This window comes from Gorilla gorilla, chromosome 3, assembly GCF_029281585.2.
Source record: "Gorilla gorilla gorilla isolate KB3781 chromosome 3, NHGRI_mGorGor1-v2.1_pri, whole genome shotgun sequence".
In the NCBI taxonomy this organism is placed as follows: domain Eukaryota; kingdom Metazoa; phylum Chordata; class Mammalia; order Primates; family Hominidae; genus Gorilla; species Gorilla gorilla.
The window spans coordinates 129,842,211-129,855,271 of NC_073227.2; the positions used below are offsets into that span (position 1 = coordinate 129,842,211).

Genomic DNA, 13,061 nt, shown 5'->3' on the forward strand with positions numbered 1-13,061 from the left:
TCTTAGGAGTAGTCGAATTAGAGATGTGGTTTTTGTTTTCTCTCTTCATTTTTTTCTTTTTAAACAATAATTGTAGTATGGTGGAAATCATGACTGTTACAATCTTATTCAGGTAACTTGCTTTATTTTTGTGTTTTCCTGTATGTTTATATTACTCATTTATCAATTTTGCACATTTTTACTAGGGTTGGTAACCTTTTTATGTCAAATGTTTTTTTTCCCTATAAAATGGCTGTATTGTAATATTGGAATAATCCAATGTTGATGCTTTATTTTCCTTGAAGTTTCCCTAACTTTATATTTATGATAATATCTCTTAAGTGAGCTCTCAGTACCAGTTAGTCCTGTGGTATTTCCCTGCTCCATTCCCAGTGTCACATGCTCCCCTTTTCCCTCAAATTCTCAGTATCCTGTCTCTCTGCCTCCCTTTCCAATGGTGACCTTACTTATTTTACTAAGAAATTGAAAGCAATCTGACAATCTGAAGATAAAGTATTAATCTTCTGCCACCAAATCTATCAGTCTTCCTGCATATTATTATTCTTGTGTTATCTGAGACAAATTCAGATTATTTGGGTACAGAATTCTGTTCCCTCTCTTTTAAGAACTTTGTCCCTCCGATTATCTCATTTACCATCAATTTTGATCTTAAACACCTGAACCTTATTTTATGCAATGCATATGTAATCCTAACAGTTATATATAACTTTTATTTTAGAGACGAGATCTCACTGTGTTGCCTGGGATGGTCTCGAACTCCTAGGCTCAAGTGACCCTCCAACCTCTGCCTCCCAGAGTGCTGGGATTACAGGCATGAACCACCATGCCTGGCCTATAAATTTAATTTACAATTCCTAGCAAATATTTATGTAGCTCCTCTTTACATAACATTTTGTGCTAGATACTCTGGGCATACAAATGTGAATGTTCTCTGCACTCCAGGAGTTCTGTACCCCTCAGTAAAAGAGGAGAGGACTGTCAGCACCGAACATGTGTTTCCTTCATAAGGCCTGTGAGAAGGGTGCCCAGAGTTTTGAAGAGGAAACAATTCTTTTTGGTTAAAGTAATAGGGAATCTTAAGGGAGGAAGTTAGAACTTCAGCTATATCTAAAATGATGGACACATTTTGAATTGTCAGGTAAAAATGCATGAATCAAAGGTAAGGAATTTAAAAAATGTACTCTGAGCAGTGCAGGGGTACAAGGGAGAGAGAGTAATGAAAGAATAGTTTGGGCCTGGCGTGGTGGCTCATGCCTGTAATCCCAGCACTTTGGGAGGCTGAGGTGGGTGGATCACCTGAGGTCAGGAGTTCGAGACCAGCCTGGCCAACATGGTAAAAACCCATCTCTACTAAAAATACAAAACTAGCTGGGTGTAGTGGCGAGTGCCTGTAATCCCAGCTATTTGGGAGGCTGTGGCTGGAGAATTGTTGGAACCCGGGAGGTGGAGGTTGCAGTGAACCGTGATCATGCCATCGCACTCCAGCCTGGGCAACAAGAGCTAAACTCCATCTCAAAAGAAAAAAAAAAAAAAAGAATAGTTTTTACAATTATGTTGGGGCTGCTAATGGAGGTTCCTAGAAATTATCCTAAGAAGTTTAGACTTCATTTGGATCAAAGAAGAGCCATTAAAGATTGTGTGGTAAGGAATGTTAAAAAGTACTCTGGTGGCGTTAGTAATGAATTAGAGGGAAGTGAAAGTAGAATAAAGGGAAGTCAGTTAGAGAATTTTTCAAACCAAATCCTATTTCATATGCCCTAAAGAGATCCTGTGATTTTTTTTTTTTTTTTTTGGTACAGGGACTAGACTTGCATGAAATATTTGTTTTATAAATTTTAATTTTCATGTTAGGTTTTCTTAAAGCAAGAGAATCAGTTTTCCTTTGGTGAGAATCTAGTGTCTGAAAGGAGGTTATGCTACTGAGACAGATATGTCCTGGGGGTAGATCTTGTGATAATTTAGTCTTGCTAAGGAGGGCATACATGCTTATAGAAAATCATAGGCTGTATCTTGCTGGCACATGATATGTCAGTCAGGCTGACCAGCTGAGCAGCTCCATTGAAAAGATTATAGACCATTTGTTAAAAATATTTTATTTCTTCATTCAGATTGGTACCAGTGAGTAGATAATGTGTCAGAATCATCTGTTTCCCTCTTTTATTTGACATAGTTCACTTGAAGCTAAGAATATAAAATTCTTTCAGAGATTATATAAAAACTGAATTTTTTTGTTTTGTTTGTTTTTGTTTTGACACAGGGTCTCACTCTGTCACCCAAGCTGGAGCGATCACTGCTCACTGCAACCTCGATCTCCCAGGGTCAGGTGATCCTCCCACCTCAGCCTCTTGAGTAGCTGGGACTACAGGTGTGCGCCACTACACCTATCTAATTTTATGTAATTTTTGTAGAGATGGAGTTTCACTCTGTTGTCCAGGCTGGTCTTGAACTCCTGGACTCAAGCAGTCTGCTGCCTCAGCCTCCCAAAGTGCTGGGATTACAAGCACGTCTGGCCGTTTTTTTAGTTTTTTTCTTTCTTTCTTTGTTTTTTTTTTTTTTTTTTTTTTTTTGAGACGGAGTCTTGTTCTGTCGCCCAGACTGGAGTGCAGTGGTGCAATCTCGGCTCACTGCAAGCTCCGCCTCCCAGCTTCACACCATTCTCCTGCCTCAGCCTCCCAAGCAGCTGGGACAACAGGTGCCCGTCACACGCCCAGCTAATATTTTTTTTTTTTTTGTATTTTTAGTAGAGATGGTGTTTCACTGTGTTAGCCAGGATGGTCTCGATCTGACCTCGTGATCCGCCCGTCTCAGCCTCCCAGAGTGCTGGGATTACAGGCATCAGCCACTGTGCCCAGCCTGTTATTTTTATTATTTTATTTTATTTATTTATTTTTTGAGACAGGGTCTCACTCTGTCACCCAGGCTGGAGTGCGGTGGTGCAATCTTGGCTCACTGCAGCCTCGACCTCCTGGGCTGAAGCAAGCCTAGCACCTCAGCCTCCCAAGTTACTGGGACTACAGGCACAAACCACCACACCTGCGTAATTTTTTATTTCATGTTTGTAGAGATGAAGTCTTACTATGTTGCCTGGGCTGGTCTCAAACTCCTGGACTCCAGCAATCCCCCTGCCTCAGCCTCCCAAAGTGCTGGGATCACAGGCGTGAGCCACCGCACCCAGCCTGTTTTTTAGTTTTTCAGTGATTATTTGATGCTTATTTGTAAGGCATTGTATTGGGCAATTTGGGGAGTGCAATAATCAAATTAATTTATTCTAAGATGCTTTTTTTTTTTTTTTTTTACATTTTTTACCTCTGAAATTGGGGTGCATTTTAGAATCAGTGGAATTCTAAACTTGCTTTCCATAAAGTGAAATCATAATATAGTTGTGTGAGAATCTGCCATTGATACCTGATGTGGTAGGCTGAATAATGGGTTCCCCAGCTATGTCCATGTCCTAATCCCTGAAACCTTTGCAGCAATGATTAAGTTAAGGATCTTGAGATGGGGTTTTCCTGGAACTTGGTAGGCCTGATACAATCACAGCGGTTCTTATTAGAGAGACACAGGACAAGTCAGAGCCAGCAGCGAAGGAAATGTGAAGACAGAAGCAGAAGTTAGAGTGATGTGCTTTGGAGATGGAAGGGGCCACAAGCCAAGGAATACCAGTGGCCACTAGAAGCTGGAAAAGGCAAGGAAACGGATTGTCTCTTCAGAGTGTCCAAAGGGAACCAGCCCTGTCCTTTGACACTTTGTAGCCCAGTGAAACTGATTTTGGACCTCTGACCTCCAGAACTGTAAGAGAATAAATTTGTGTTGTTGTAAACACTGACTTTGTTGTACTTTGTTATAGTAGCAGCAGGAACCTAATACACCTGTGAAGATAAATAGTGGCAGTATCAAAACACACCTTAGATATAATGAAATACGATAGATTTTCATTTCTTTTTGTTAAAAACACTTTTCTTATACGTGAACAGGGTAAAAAGTGTAAAACGCCAAAGCAGAAAAAAGACCTGTTTTTGTATTATGGTATAAATTATTTTACATAGTGAAAGCTTTTTAAGTTTCATGTTCTTTGTGTTTAAGTAGCATATAGTATTCCTTACTGATACATTGTGATAAGTGCCTGATACAGAAATACTTGATGATTATTTACTAGGCTTCATTTTATAAAAATACAGTAATAGTTTCCATCAGCCAGCCATTACACTAAGCTTTGGGGGATAGGATAGAGCTAAGAGCAAACTAGACTGAATTTCTTCACTTGCAGAATTTACAATTAGACAATTACAGTTCCATGTGAAAAGTTCTGTCATAAGGGTCCAAAATACTGTGGAAGCAATATTATATAATGGCATGCATTCACTTGTAGGATTAGAGAATGTTTTCCTAGAGAAGAGCTGAGCTGAGATCTGAAAAATAAGTTAAGAATTGGTCAGGTGAAGCAGAAGAGGGTATTTTGGAAGGTTCCATATAGAGGGAAAAGCCTATCTGAAGATTGAGAGGTGAGGAAGCATGGCTTGAAAAAAATTTAGCATGATAAGGATGTGTGTAGAACAGTGATTCTCAGCCTTTTCATGCTCATGGCTACTTGAGTGCTAAAATTTTTGGTGGCATTCTTAAAGGAATTACACTTTGAACACTTGTATTAAAAGTTTCAAAAAAGGTATCACATACTCACTTGATCCCCTTCAGAAGCCTCTAAAAGACAGCTTAAAGTAAAACTGTCTTCTGCCCTGATGAACCTCTTTTAGGGCCTCTTGAGGTGAAACTCAAGCATACAGTCTTAGTTGATGTTGTACTGTGGCTTCTTTGCTTTTTTGTGGCAAACAGTATTTTTTTCCCACCAGCTCAGCATTCTATTTGACTTCACCATATCAGTAAGCATCTTAAGTGTAGCAAAATTAAATTTTATTTATTGATCAAATGTTGGCAGAGGCATGTGGAAGACTACTAGTATACTAGTATATTAAGGCATACCTCTTGAAAATTATTGTATGAAGAGGTGGTGAGTGATAAAGCAGGAGTGGTAAGCAGAGGTCAGATGATGGAGAGTCTTTGCATTGTTTTCTATTTACTGCTGTAACAAATGACCACAAATTGGTGGCTTCAAACAACATGAATTTATCACCTATAGGTTAGAAGTCCACCTGAGCTAAAATCAAGGCATCTACAGGGCTGCATTTCCTTCTAGAGAATCTAAGGGAGAATTAATTTCTTGCCTTTGTCAGCTAGCTTCTGGATGCTGCCCCCATTCCTTGGTCCATGGCCCACTTTCTCCATGTTCAAAGCCGGCAACATTGCATCTGTCTGAGAATTCTTCTGTAGTCACATCTCCCTCTGACTCTCTTCTACCTCTGCTTTTCTGCTCTTAAGGATGTTTGTGATTATATTGGTCTCACCTGGGTGATCAAGAATCTATTTTAAGGTCAGTTGATTAACATTCTTAATACCATGTGCAACCTTAATTCCCCTTTGCCAGGTAATCTAACATATTCACAAGTTTCAGAGATTAGGATATGGACATATGTTATATTGGTCATGTTAAATAATTTGAATTTTTTTTTTATGGCAAGGTAAACCATTAGAAGGCATCAAACCAGGGAGTTAACAATATCAGATCTGCTTTTTAGGAAAATCACTCTGGCTATGTTTGGTGTGTCATACAATTTAATAGGTCATTTCCAGTACCTTTTTCTACTGATGTATTAAAAACTTTATTTTGCAATAATTTTAGACTTACAGAAGTGTTGCAAAGATAGTACAGAAAGTGCAGTACCCTTCAGTCAGCTTCCTCTAACAATAACTTATGAAACTTTTTTTTTTTGAGCCTCCCAGGTTCAAGCAATTCTCCTGCCTCAGCCTCCCAAGTAGCTGAGACTATAGGCACTTGCCACCACGCCTGGCTAATTTTTGCGTTTTTGTATTTTCAGTAGAGATGGGGTTTCGCCATGTTGGTCAGGCTGTTCTCGAACTCCTGATCTGCCCACCTCAGCCTCCCAAAGTGCTGGGATTACAGGCATGAGGCACTGTGCCCAGCCTGTCTTCCAAAACTTTGGTACATTTATCAAAACCAGGAAATTAACATTGGTGAAATAAAATTAACTGCAGATTTTATTGATGTTTCACCAGTTTTTACACGAATGTCTTTTTTTCTTTTTCAGGATTTAATTCAGGATATCATGTTGCATTTAGTTGTCATGTCTCCTTAGCCTGTAGTCTGACAGTTTCTTAGTCTTGTCTTTTTTTTTTTTTTTTCAATGACTTCCTCGTTTTTGAAGAGTACTGATTGGGTATTTTGTAGACAGTTCCTCACTTTGAGTTTGCTGATGCTTTCTCATGATTAGATTGTGTGTATGAATTTTTCGTAAGAATACCACACAGGTGAAGTATGCTTTTTATTGAGTCATTTCAGGGTTTATGTGATACCAGCTTGTTTTATTACTGATCATGTTAACCTTGGGCACTTGGTTAAGAGGGTTGTCTTAGCTAGGTTGCTATATTGAAACATCATTGACTGAGGCTTAAACAATAGACATTTCTTTTCTTCTTTGAGGCAGTGTCTCACTGTCACCTGGGTTGGAGTATAGTGGCTCAATCATGGTTCACTGAAGCCTTGACCTCCCAGGCTCAAGCAATCCTCCCACCTCAGCCTCCCAAGTAGCTGGGACTACAGGCATGTGCCACCATGCCCGGCTAATTTTTCTTTTTTTTTTTTTTTTGTAGAGACGGGATTTCACCATGTTGCCCAAGCTAGTCTTGAACTCCTGGACCCAAGCAATCTGCCCGCCTCGGCCTCCCAAATTGCTGGGAGTACAGGTGTGTGCCACTACGCCCAGACATTTATTTTCACAACAGTTCTGGAGGCTGGAAGTTTGAGAGAGTGTCAGCATGGTCATATTCTAATGAGGGCCCTCTATCCACCTTGTCACTGTGTGCTCACATGGCCTTTATCTTGGTATGTGCACGTAGAGAGATCTCTCTCTTCTTTTTATAAGGGCACTCCTTCTCTCATGGTGGTCCTGCCTTCATGACCTAATGTAAACCTGATTACCTCCCAAAGGCCCCACCTCCTAACACCATCACATTGGGCCTCAGCATAGTTTTGGAGGGACATAAACATTGAGTCCATAATAGAGGGATGTCTACGAGGTTCTTCCTCTGTGAAGTTATTTTTTCCTTTTCATGGTCTGTTTATTAGGAGTGATTCACTTAACTCCAGCCTACTTTGAAAAGAAAGAGAAGCTGGATGCAGTGGCTCATACCTGTAATCTCAGCACTTTGGGAGGCCGAAGCAGGAAGATTACTTGAGGCCAGGAGTTCAAGACCAGCCTGGCTAACATAGACCTTGTTTCTACAAACAAAGTAAAATTATTACCAGGGTGTGGTTGCACTCACCCGTAGTCCCAGCTACTCTGGAGGCTGAGATGGGAGGTTCACTTGAGCCCAGGGCTTCAAGGTTACAGTGAGCTATGATCATACCTTTGTAGTCCAGACTGGGTGACAGAGCAAGACCCTGTCTCTTAAAAATGTAGGGAAAAAAGGGAATTAAACTCTACCTGCTGCAGTGAGGTATACCAAATGATTTGTGGGCTTATGTTCAAATCACCACAGTAATTAAGAAATATTCTTTGGGAGATACTTTGAAGTTATTCTACCATTCTCTTTCTTCTCAAAATTTCACTCACAGCCAGGCGCGGTGGCTCACACCTATAATCCCAATACTTTGGGAGGCAGAGGCGGGTGGATCAGGAGTTCAAGACCAGCCTGGCCAGGATGGTGAAACCCCATCTCTACTAAAAATACAAAAATTAGCTGGACGCAGTGGCAGGCACCTGTAATCCCAGCTACTTGGGAGGCTGAGGCAGGAGAATTGCTTGAACCCAGGGGGTGGAGGTTGCAGTGAGCCAAGATCACGCCACTGCACTCCAACCTGGGTGACAGAGTGAGACTCATCTCAAAAAAAAAAAAATTTACTCACTAATTTTAGCATGTCACTCATGAGTTTTGCTTACTCTCACCTGCATCAATTACTACTGTGCAATTCTTTTTTTTTTTTTTTTTTTTTTTTAAAGAGCCAGAGTCTTCCTCTTGCTCAGGCTGGAGTACACTGGCTATTCACAGTTGTAGTCCCACTACTGATTAGCATGGGAATTTTGATTTCCTTAATTTCCTATTTCTGCCAGTTCACCCCTCCTTAGGTAACCTGGTGGTCCCCTGCTCCTGGAAGGTCACCATATTGATGTCAAACTTAGTGTAGACACCCAATCAGCATAACACATTACAGCTCAGAACTCATGGGCTTAAGGGATCCTCTCACTTCAGCCTTCCCAGTAGCTGGGATTACAGATATTTGCCACAGCACCAGCTACTGTGGATTTCTAATGGTAATTTTCTCTTTCCCTGTTTCTTATAAGGGAGATTTGCCCATTTAATCCCATTTTAAAATTTATTCAATCATTTGTGTATGTTATTATAAACTCACAAATATTTATTTTATTATTTGGGCTATAATCCAATGCTGTATATAGAGAGGGAGACAGGGTCTTGCTCCATTGCCTAGGCTGGAGTGCAGTGGTACAGTCATGGCTTGCCGCATCCCTAACCTCCTGGGCTCAAGCAATCCTCTCAAGTAGCTGGTGTCATCTGCCTCGCTAATTTTTTTTTTTTTTTTTTAAGAAATGGAGTCTTGCTCTGTTGCCCAGGCTGGTCTCAACCTCCTGCCCTCAAGCAGTCCTCCTACCTTGACTCCCAAAGTGCCAATACTATTGATACTTACTTTTGTTGCTCAGATTATTGCAGCTGTGGCCATTGAGAGCTCTTTCAAGTTGGCTTCTGTATCCTTTTCCCCCAATCTTTTTGTTGTTTGGCCACTTCCTTACTTTCTGACACTACAAGTTACTCTATCTTGTACTTGCCTTATCCCAGTACCAAAATCAGCCCTATGTCCAAGGGACTCTGGTTTCTTTTATTGGAGGATGATATTTAGAAACCAAGAACTGGGTGTTGGATATGCTTATTACTACGGGGGTGTCACTGCTTCAGGCTCTGAAAGTCGACAGAGCTATGAAATGTGAGTATGTGTATGTATATGCTAACCCATCTATAATTATTTTTGTGTCTATCTGTATCTGTATTACCTAAACATCATTCAGTTAGGTTATCATACATTTGTAATACAGTTAGACTGATCTGTCACAGTCTGTATTCTAGCCTAGGTTTTCTTGATATCCTGGTTGATTTTTTAAAGAAAATTTACCTATAGTATATTTCCTTTCATTCTTTGTAGAGTACAGCTGTATAGGTTTAGATAAACATATGTAATCATGTATCTATTATGCCACTGCAGTACCATCTGGAACAGTTCCATCACCATGAAAAAAAAAAAAAAAAGTTCTTGTAGTCAGTACCTCTCACCAGCCCCTGGCAGCCATTGCTCTGTTCTCTATCCTTGTTATTCTGAATGTCATGTAAACGGAACCATATAATATGTAGCCTTTTGGGTCTGGCTCCTTTTGCTTAGCTACATTCATCCATGCTACTGCACAAATTGATATTCTGTTCCTTGTTATTGCTAAGTAGTATTCTGTTGTATGTGTACACCATGATTATTTGTCCCTTCCTCTGTTATCAGACATCTTGGTTGTTTCCAGTGTTTGGTAGTTATAAAAAAAGCTACCATAAACATTCATGTACTGGCTTCTGTGTGAACGCAAGTTTGCAGCTCACTTAGGTAAATAATTACAGTGGGACTGTTGGGTTACATAGTAAATATATACTTAAGTTTATAACAAATTGCCAAATTATTTTTCAGGGTGGCTATACTAGTATGTATTCCCTCCAACAATGAGTGAATGTTTCTCTTGCACCACATCTTTGCCAGCATTTGATATTTTCGGTTTTTGATAGTGTCTTGTTGTAATTTAATTTGTGTTTTCCTAATAACTAATGATGAGCATCTTCTCGTGTATATTTTACATTCTTATATCTTTTGTGGTGATTATCTTTTCAGATGTTTTACCAATTTTTGGTTGGGTTGTCTATTTTTTTAGTTGAGTTTTAAGAGTTCTTAGTGTATTCTGGATACAAGTTTTTTATTGAGTATCTGATTTGCAAACATTTTCTTTCTGTGTTATTCTTTTAATTTTCCTGAACATTTTCATGACTGTGTCTTATTTTTATTTTATTTTATTTTTTAGACAGATATCGGGGGAACCTGCCTCCAATAATTCAACGTTATTTCACGTAGGTTCTTTTCTGTTTCCCTAAGCGTCAGCTGGTCTGAGAAATAAAGGGAAAGAGTACAAAAGAGAGAAATTTTAAAGCTGGGTATCTGGGGGAGACATCACATGTCGGCAGGTTCTGTGATGCCCCCGAACCCTAAAACCAGCAAGTTTTTATTAGCAATTTTCAAAGGGGAGGGAGTGTACTAATAGAATGTGGGTCACAGAGATCCCATGCTTTAAGGGCAACAAAAGATCACAAGGCAGAAGATCAGGGTGAGATCTCAAGGTCAGGGCAAAACTAGAATCACTAATGAACTTCCATGTCCCGCTGTGCATGCACTGTCATTTATAAACATCTTAACATGGTTCAAGAGCAGAGAACCGGTCTGACTAGAATTCACCAGGCTGGAATTTCCTAATCCTAGCAAGCCTGGGGGTGCTGCCGGAGGCCAGGGCATGTTTTCATCCCTTATCTGCAACTGCATAAGGCAGACATTCCTAGGGTGGCCATTTTAGCCCCCCCCCCCCCCGCCCCCCGCCGAATGCATTCTTTTCCCAGGGCTGTTAATTATTAATATTCCTTACTGGGGAAAGAATTCAGCGATATTTCTCTTACCTGTGTTCGGTAATAAGAGAAATATGGCTCTGCCTGCCCAGCCCACAGGCAGCCAGACTTTAAGGTTATCTCCCTTGTTCCTGAAAATCCCTGTTATCCTGTTCTTAAGGTGCCCAGAATTTCATATTGTTTAAACACATATGCTCTACAAACAATTTGTGCGGTTAACGCAGTCATCACAGGGTCCTGAGGCAACATACATCCTCAGCTTACGAAGATGACAGGATTAAGAGGGCATAGGAAATTAAAAGAGTATTGATTGCGGGAGTGATAAATGTCTATGAAATCTTCACAATTTATGTTCTTCTGTCACGGCTTCAGCAGGTCCTGCCGTTCGGTATCCCTGACTTCCCGCAACAGATGGAGTTTCACTCTTGTCCCCCAAGCTGGAGTGCAATGGCGTGATCTCAGCTCACTGCAACCTCCACCTCCTGGGTTCAAGTGATTCTCCTGCCTCAGCCTCCCAAATAGCTGGGATTACAGGCATGTGCCACCACACCCGTTTAATTTTTGTATTTTTAGTAGAGACAGGGTTTCTCCATGTTGCCCAGGCTGGTCTCGAACTCCTGACCTCAGGCACACCTGGCCAACTGTGTCTTATCTGTCTTTAATCCTTAGCTCCTTTCACAGAGCAAACTTTTTTTTTCATTTTGGTAAAGTCAAGTTTCTCAATATTTTATGTTGCTGACTATGCTTTGAGTATCATAGGTAATGTTGAGGCTCAGAAAACGAAACCTCAGGCTGGGTGCAGTAGCTCTCGCCTATAATCCCAGCACTTAGGGAGGCCGAGGCAGGAGGATTGCCTGAGCCCAGGAGTTCAAGACCAGCCTGGCCAACGTGATGAAACCCTGTCTCTACTAAACATGCAAAAATTAGCCAGGTATGGTGGTGGGTGCCTGTATTCCCAACTACTAGGGAAAGTAAGGCAGGAGAATCACTTGAACCCTCAGGTGGAGATTGGGGTTAGCTGAGATCGCACCACTGCACTCCAGCCTGGGTGACAGAGCAAGATTCTGTCTCCAAAAAAAAAAAAAAGAAAGAAAAATAAAACAAAACTCCAAAATGAAGGCCTCAGAAGTAGCCTCAGAAGCAAAAGTTTTTCTCTGACTTTCTGTTGCCTGCCTGTCTCTCAGTCCCGTTCTCCCCTGAGGCTAGCCTTAGAAACCAGATTTCCTCTTCCCCAAGGCAGGTCATAGAAACTGGAACCTTTTTTCCCCAAAGCAAGCCACAAAACCTAAAAATATTATTCTAACTTTCCCTCTGTCCTGTGTGTAAAAACTGGCCTTAAAGAAATTATCTCACCTACGTTGTTTGAATGTAGGTCATAAGACCCCCATTCCAGAGAGGGTCCTGCCCCATAAGCAGAAAGAAAGAATGTGTGCTCAGGCCAAGAAGAATCTAAACAGATAGGCCTTCCTGGGTTTTCCCATTCAGTCTGTTCACATTAGATTATAGCCTTTTTATCCAATTATACTTCTGCATGGCTGTCCGTACTTTGTTGAACCTAAGGATAAAAATGGACAGTTTCCTCTATCTTTGGGTCTACACGTTAAATAAATTTGTATGTCTTTTATCCTGTTAATCTGCCTTTTGCAAGTTGATTTTTCAGCACACCTTCAGAGGGCCAAGGGGAGCTGCCCCTTTGGCCTCTGTAGTAAGAATTCATTGTCAATCCCAGATTCCCTTCAAAAATTTATATTTTCTCTTTAGTGTTTAATTTACAATGAGATTTAGGATTCTTTTTTTTTGGGGGGATGGAGTTTCACTTTTGTCACCCAGGCTGGTGTGTGGTGGTGCGATCTTGGCTTACTCCAAGCTCCGCCTCCCAGGTTCAAGCGAGTCTCCTGCCTCAGCCCTTCCGAGTAGCTGAGATTTCAGGCATGCACCACCATGCCCGGCTAATTTTGTAGAGACGGGGTTTCACCATGTTGGCTAGGCTGGTCTCCAACCCCTGACCTCAGGTAATCCGCCCACCTAGGCCTCCCAAAATGCTGGGATTACAGGCATGAGCCACCACACCCGGCCTATGATTCATTTTGACTTAATTTTTGTTTAAGACCAGAGGTATATGTTGAGGTTCTTTTCTTTTTTTCACATGTAGATATCTAGTTATTCCAGCACCATTTGTTGAAAGAACTATCTTTCCTCAATTGCATTGCCTTGGCACCTTTGTCAAAAATCAGTTGACTGTATTTTTGTGGGTCTGTTTCTAGACTGTTGCA

At 40.9% G+C, this 13,061-nt stretch overlaps 1 protein-coding gene across 8 annotated transcripts in view; it reads left to right on the forward strand.

Annotated features, from left to right (window-relative positions):
• SEC24B (SEC24 homolog B, COPII coat complex component) overlaps positions 1-13,061 on the forward strand; it is a 104,788-nt gene that overhangs the window by 9,088 nt on the left and 82,639 nt on the right. For 4 of the 8 annotated variants that reach the window (XM_055385723.2, XM_055385726.2, XM_055385725.2 and 1 more), the window contains exon 2: positions 6,724-6,816. The exons of the other annotated variants lie outside the window; for them this stretch is intronic. In XM_055385723.2, the coding sequence (XP_055241698.1) occupies positions 6,724-6,816 (93 nt within the window). The remainder of the gene's footprint in view (positions 1-6,723; positions 6,817-13,061) is intronic. 8 annotated transcript variants of the gene reach the window in all.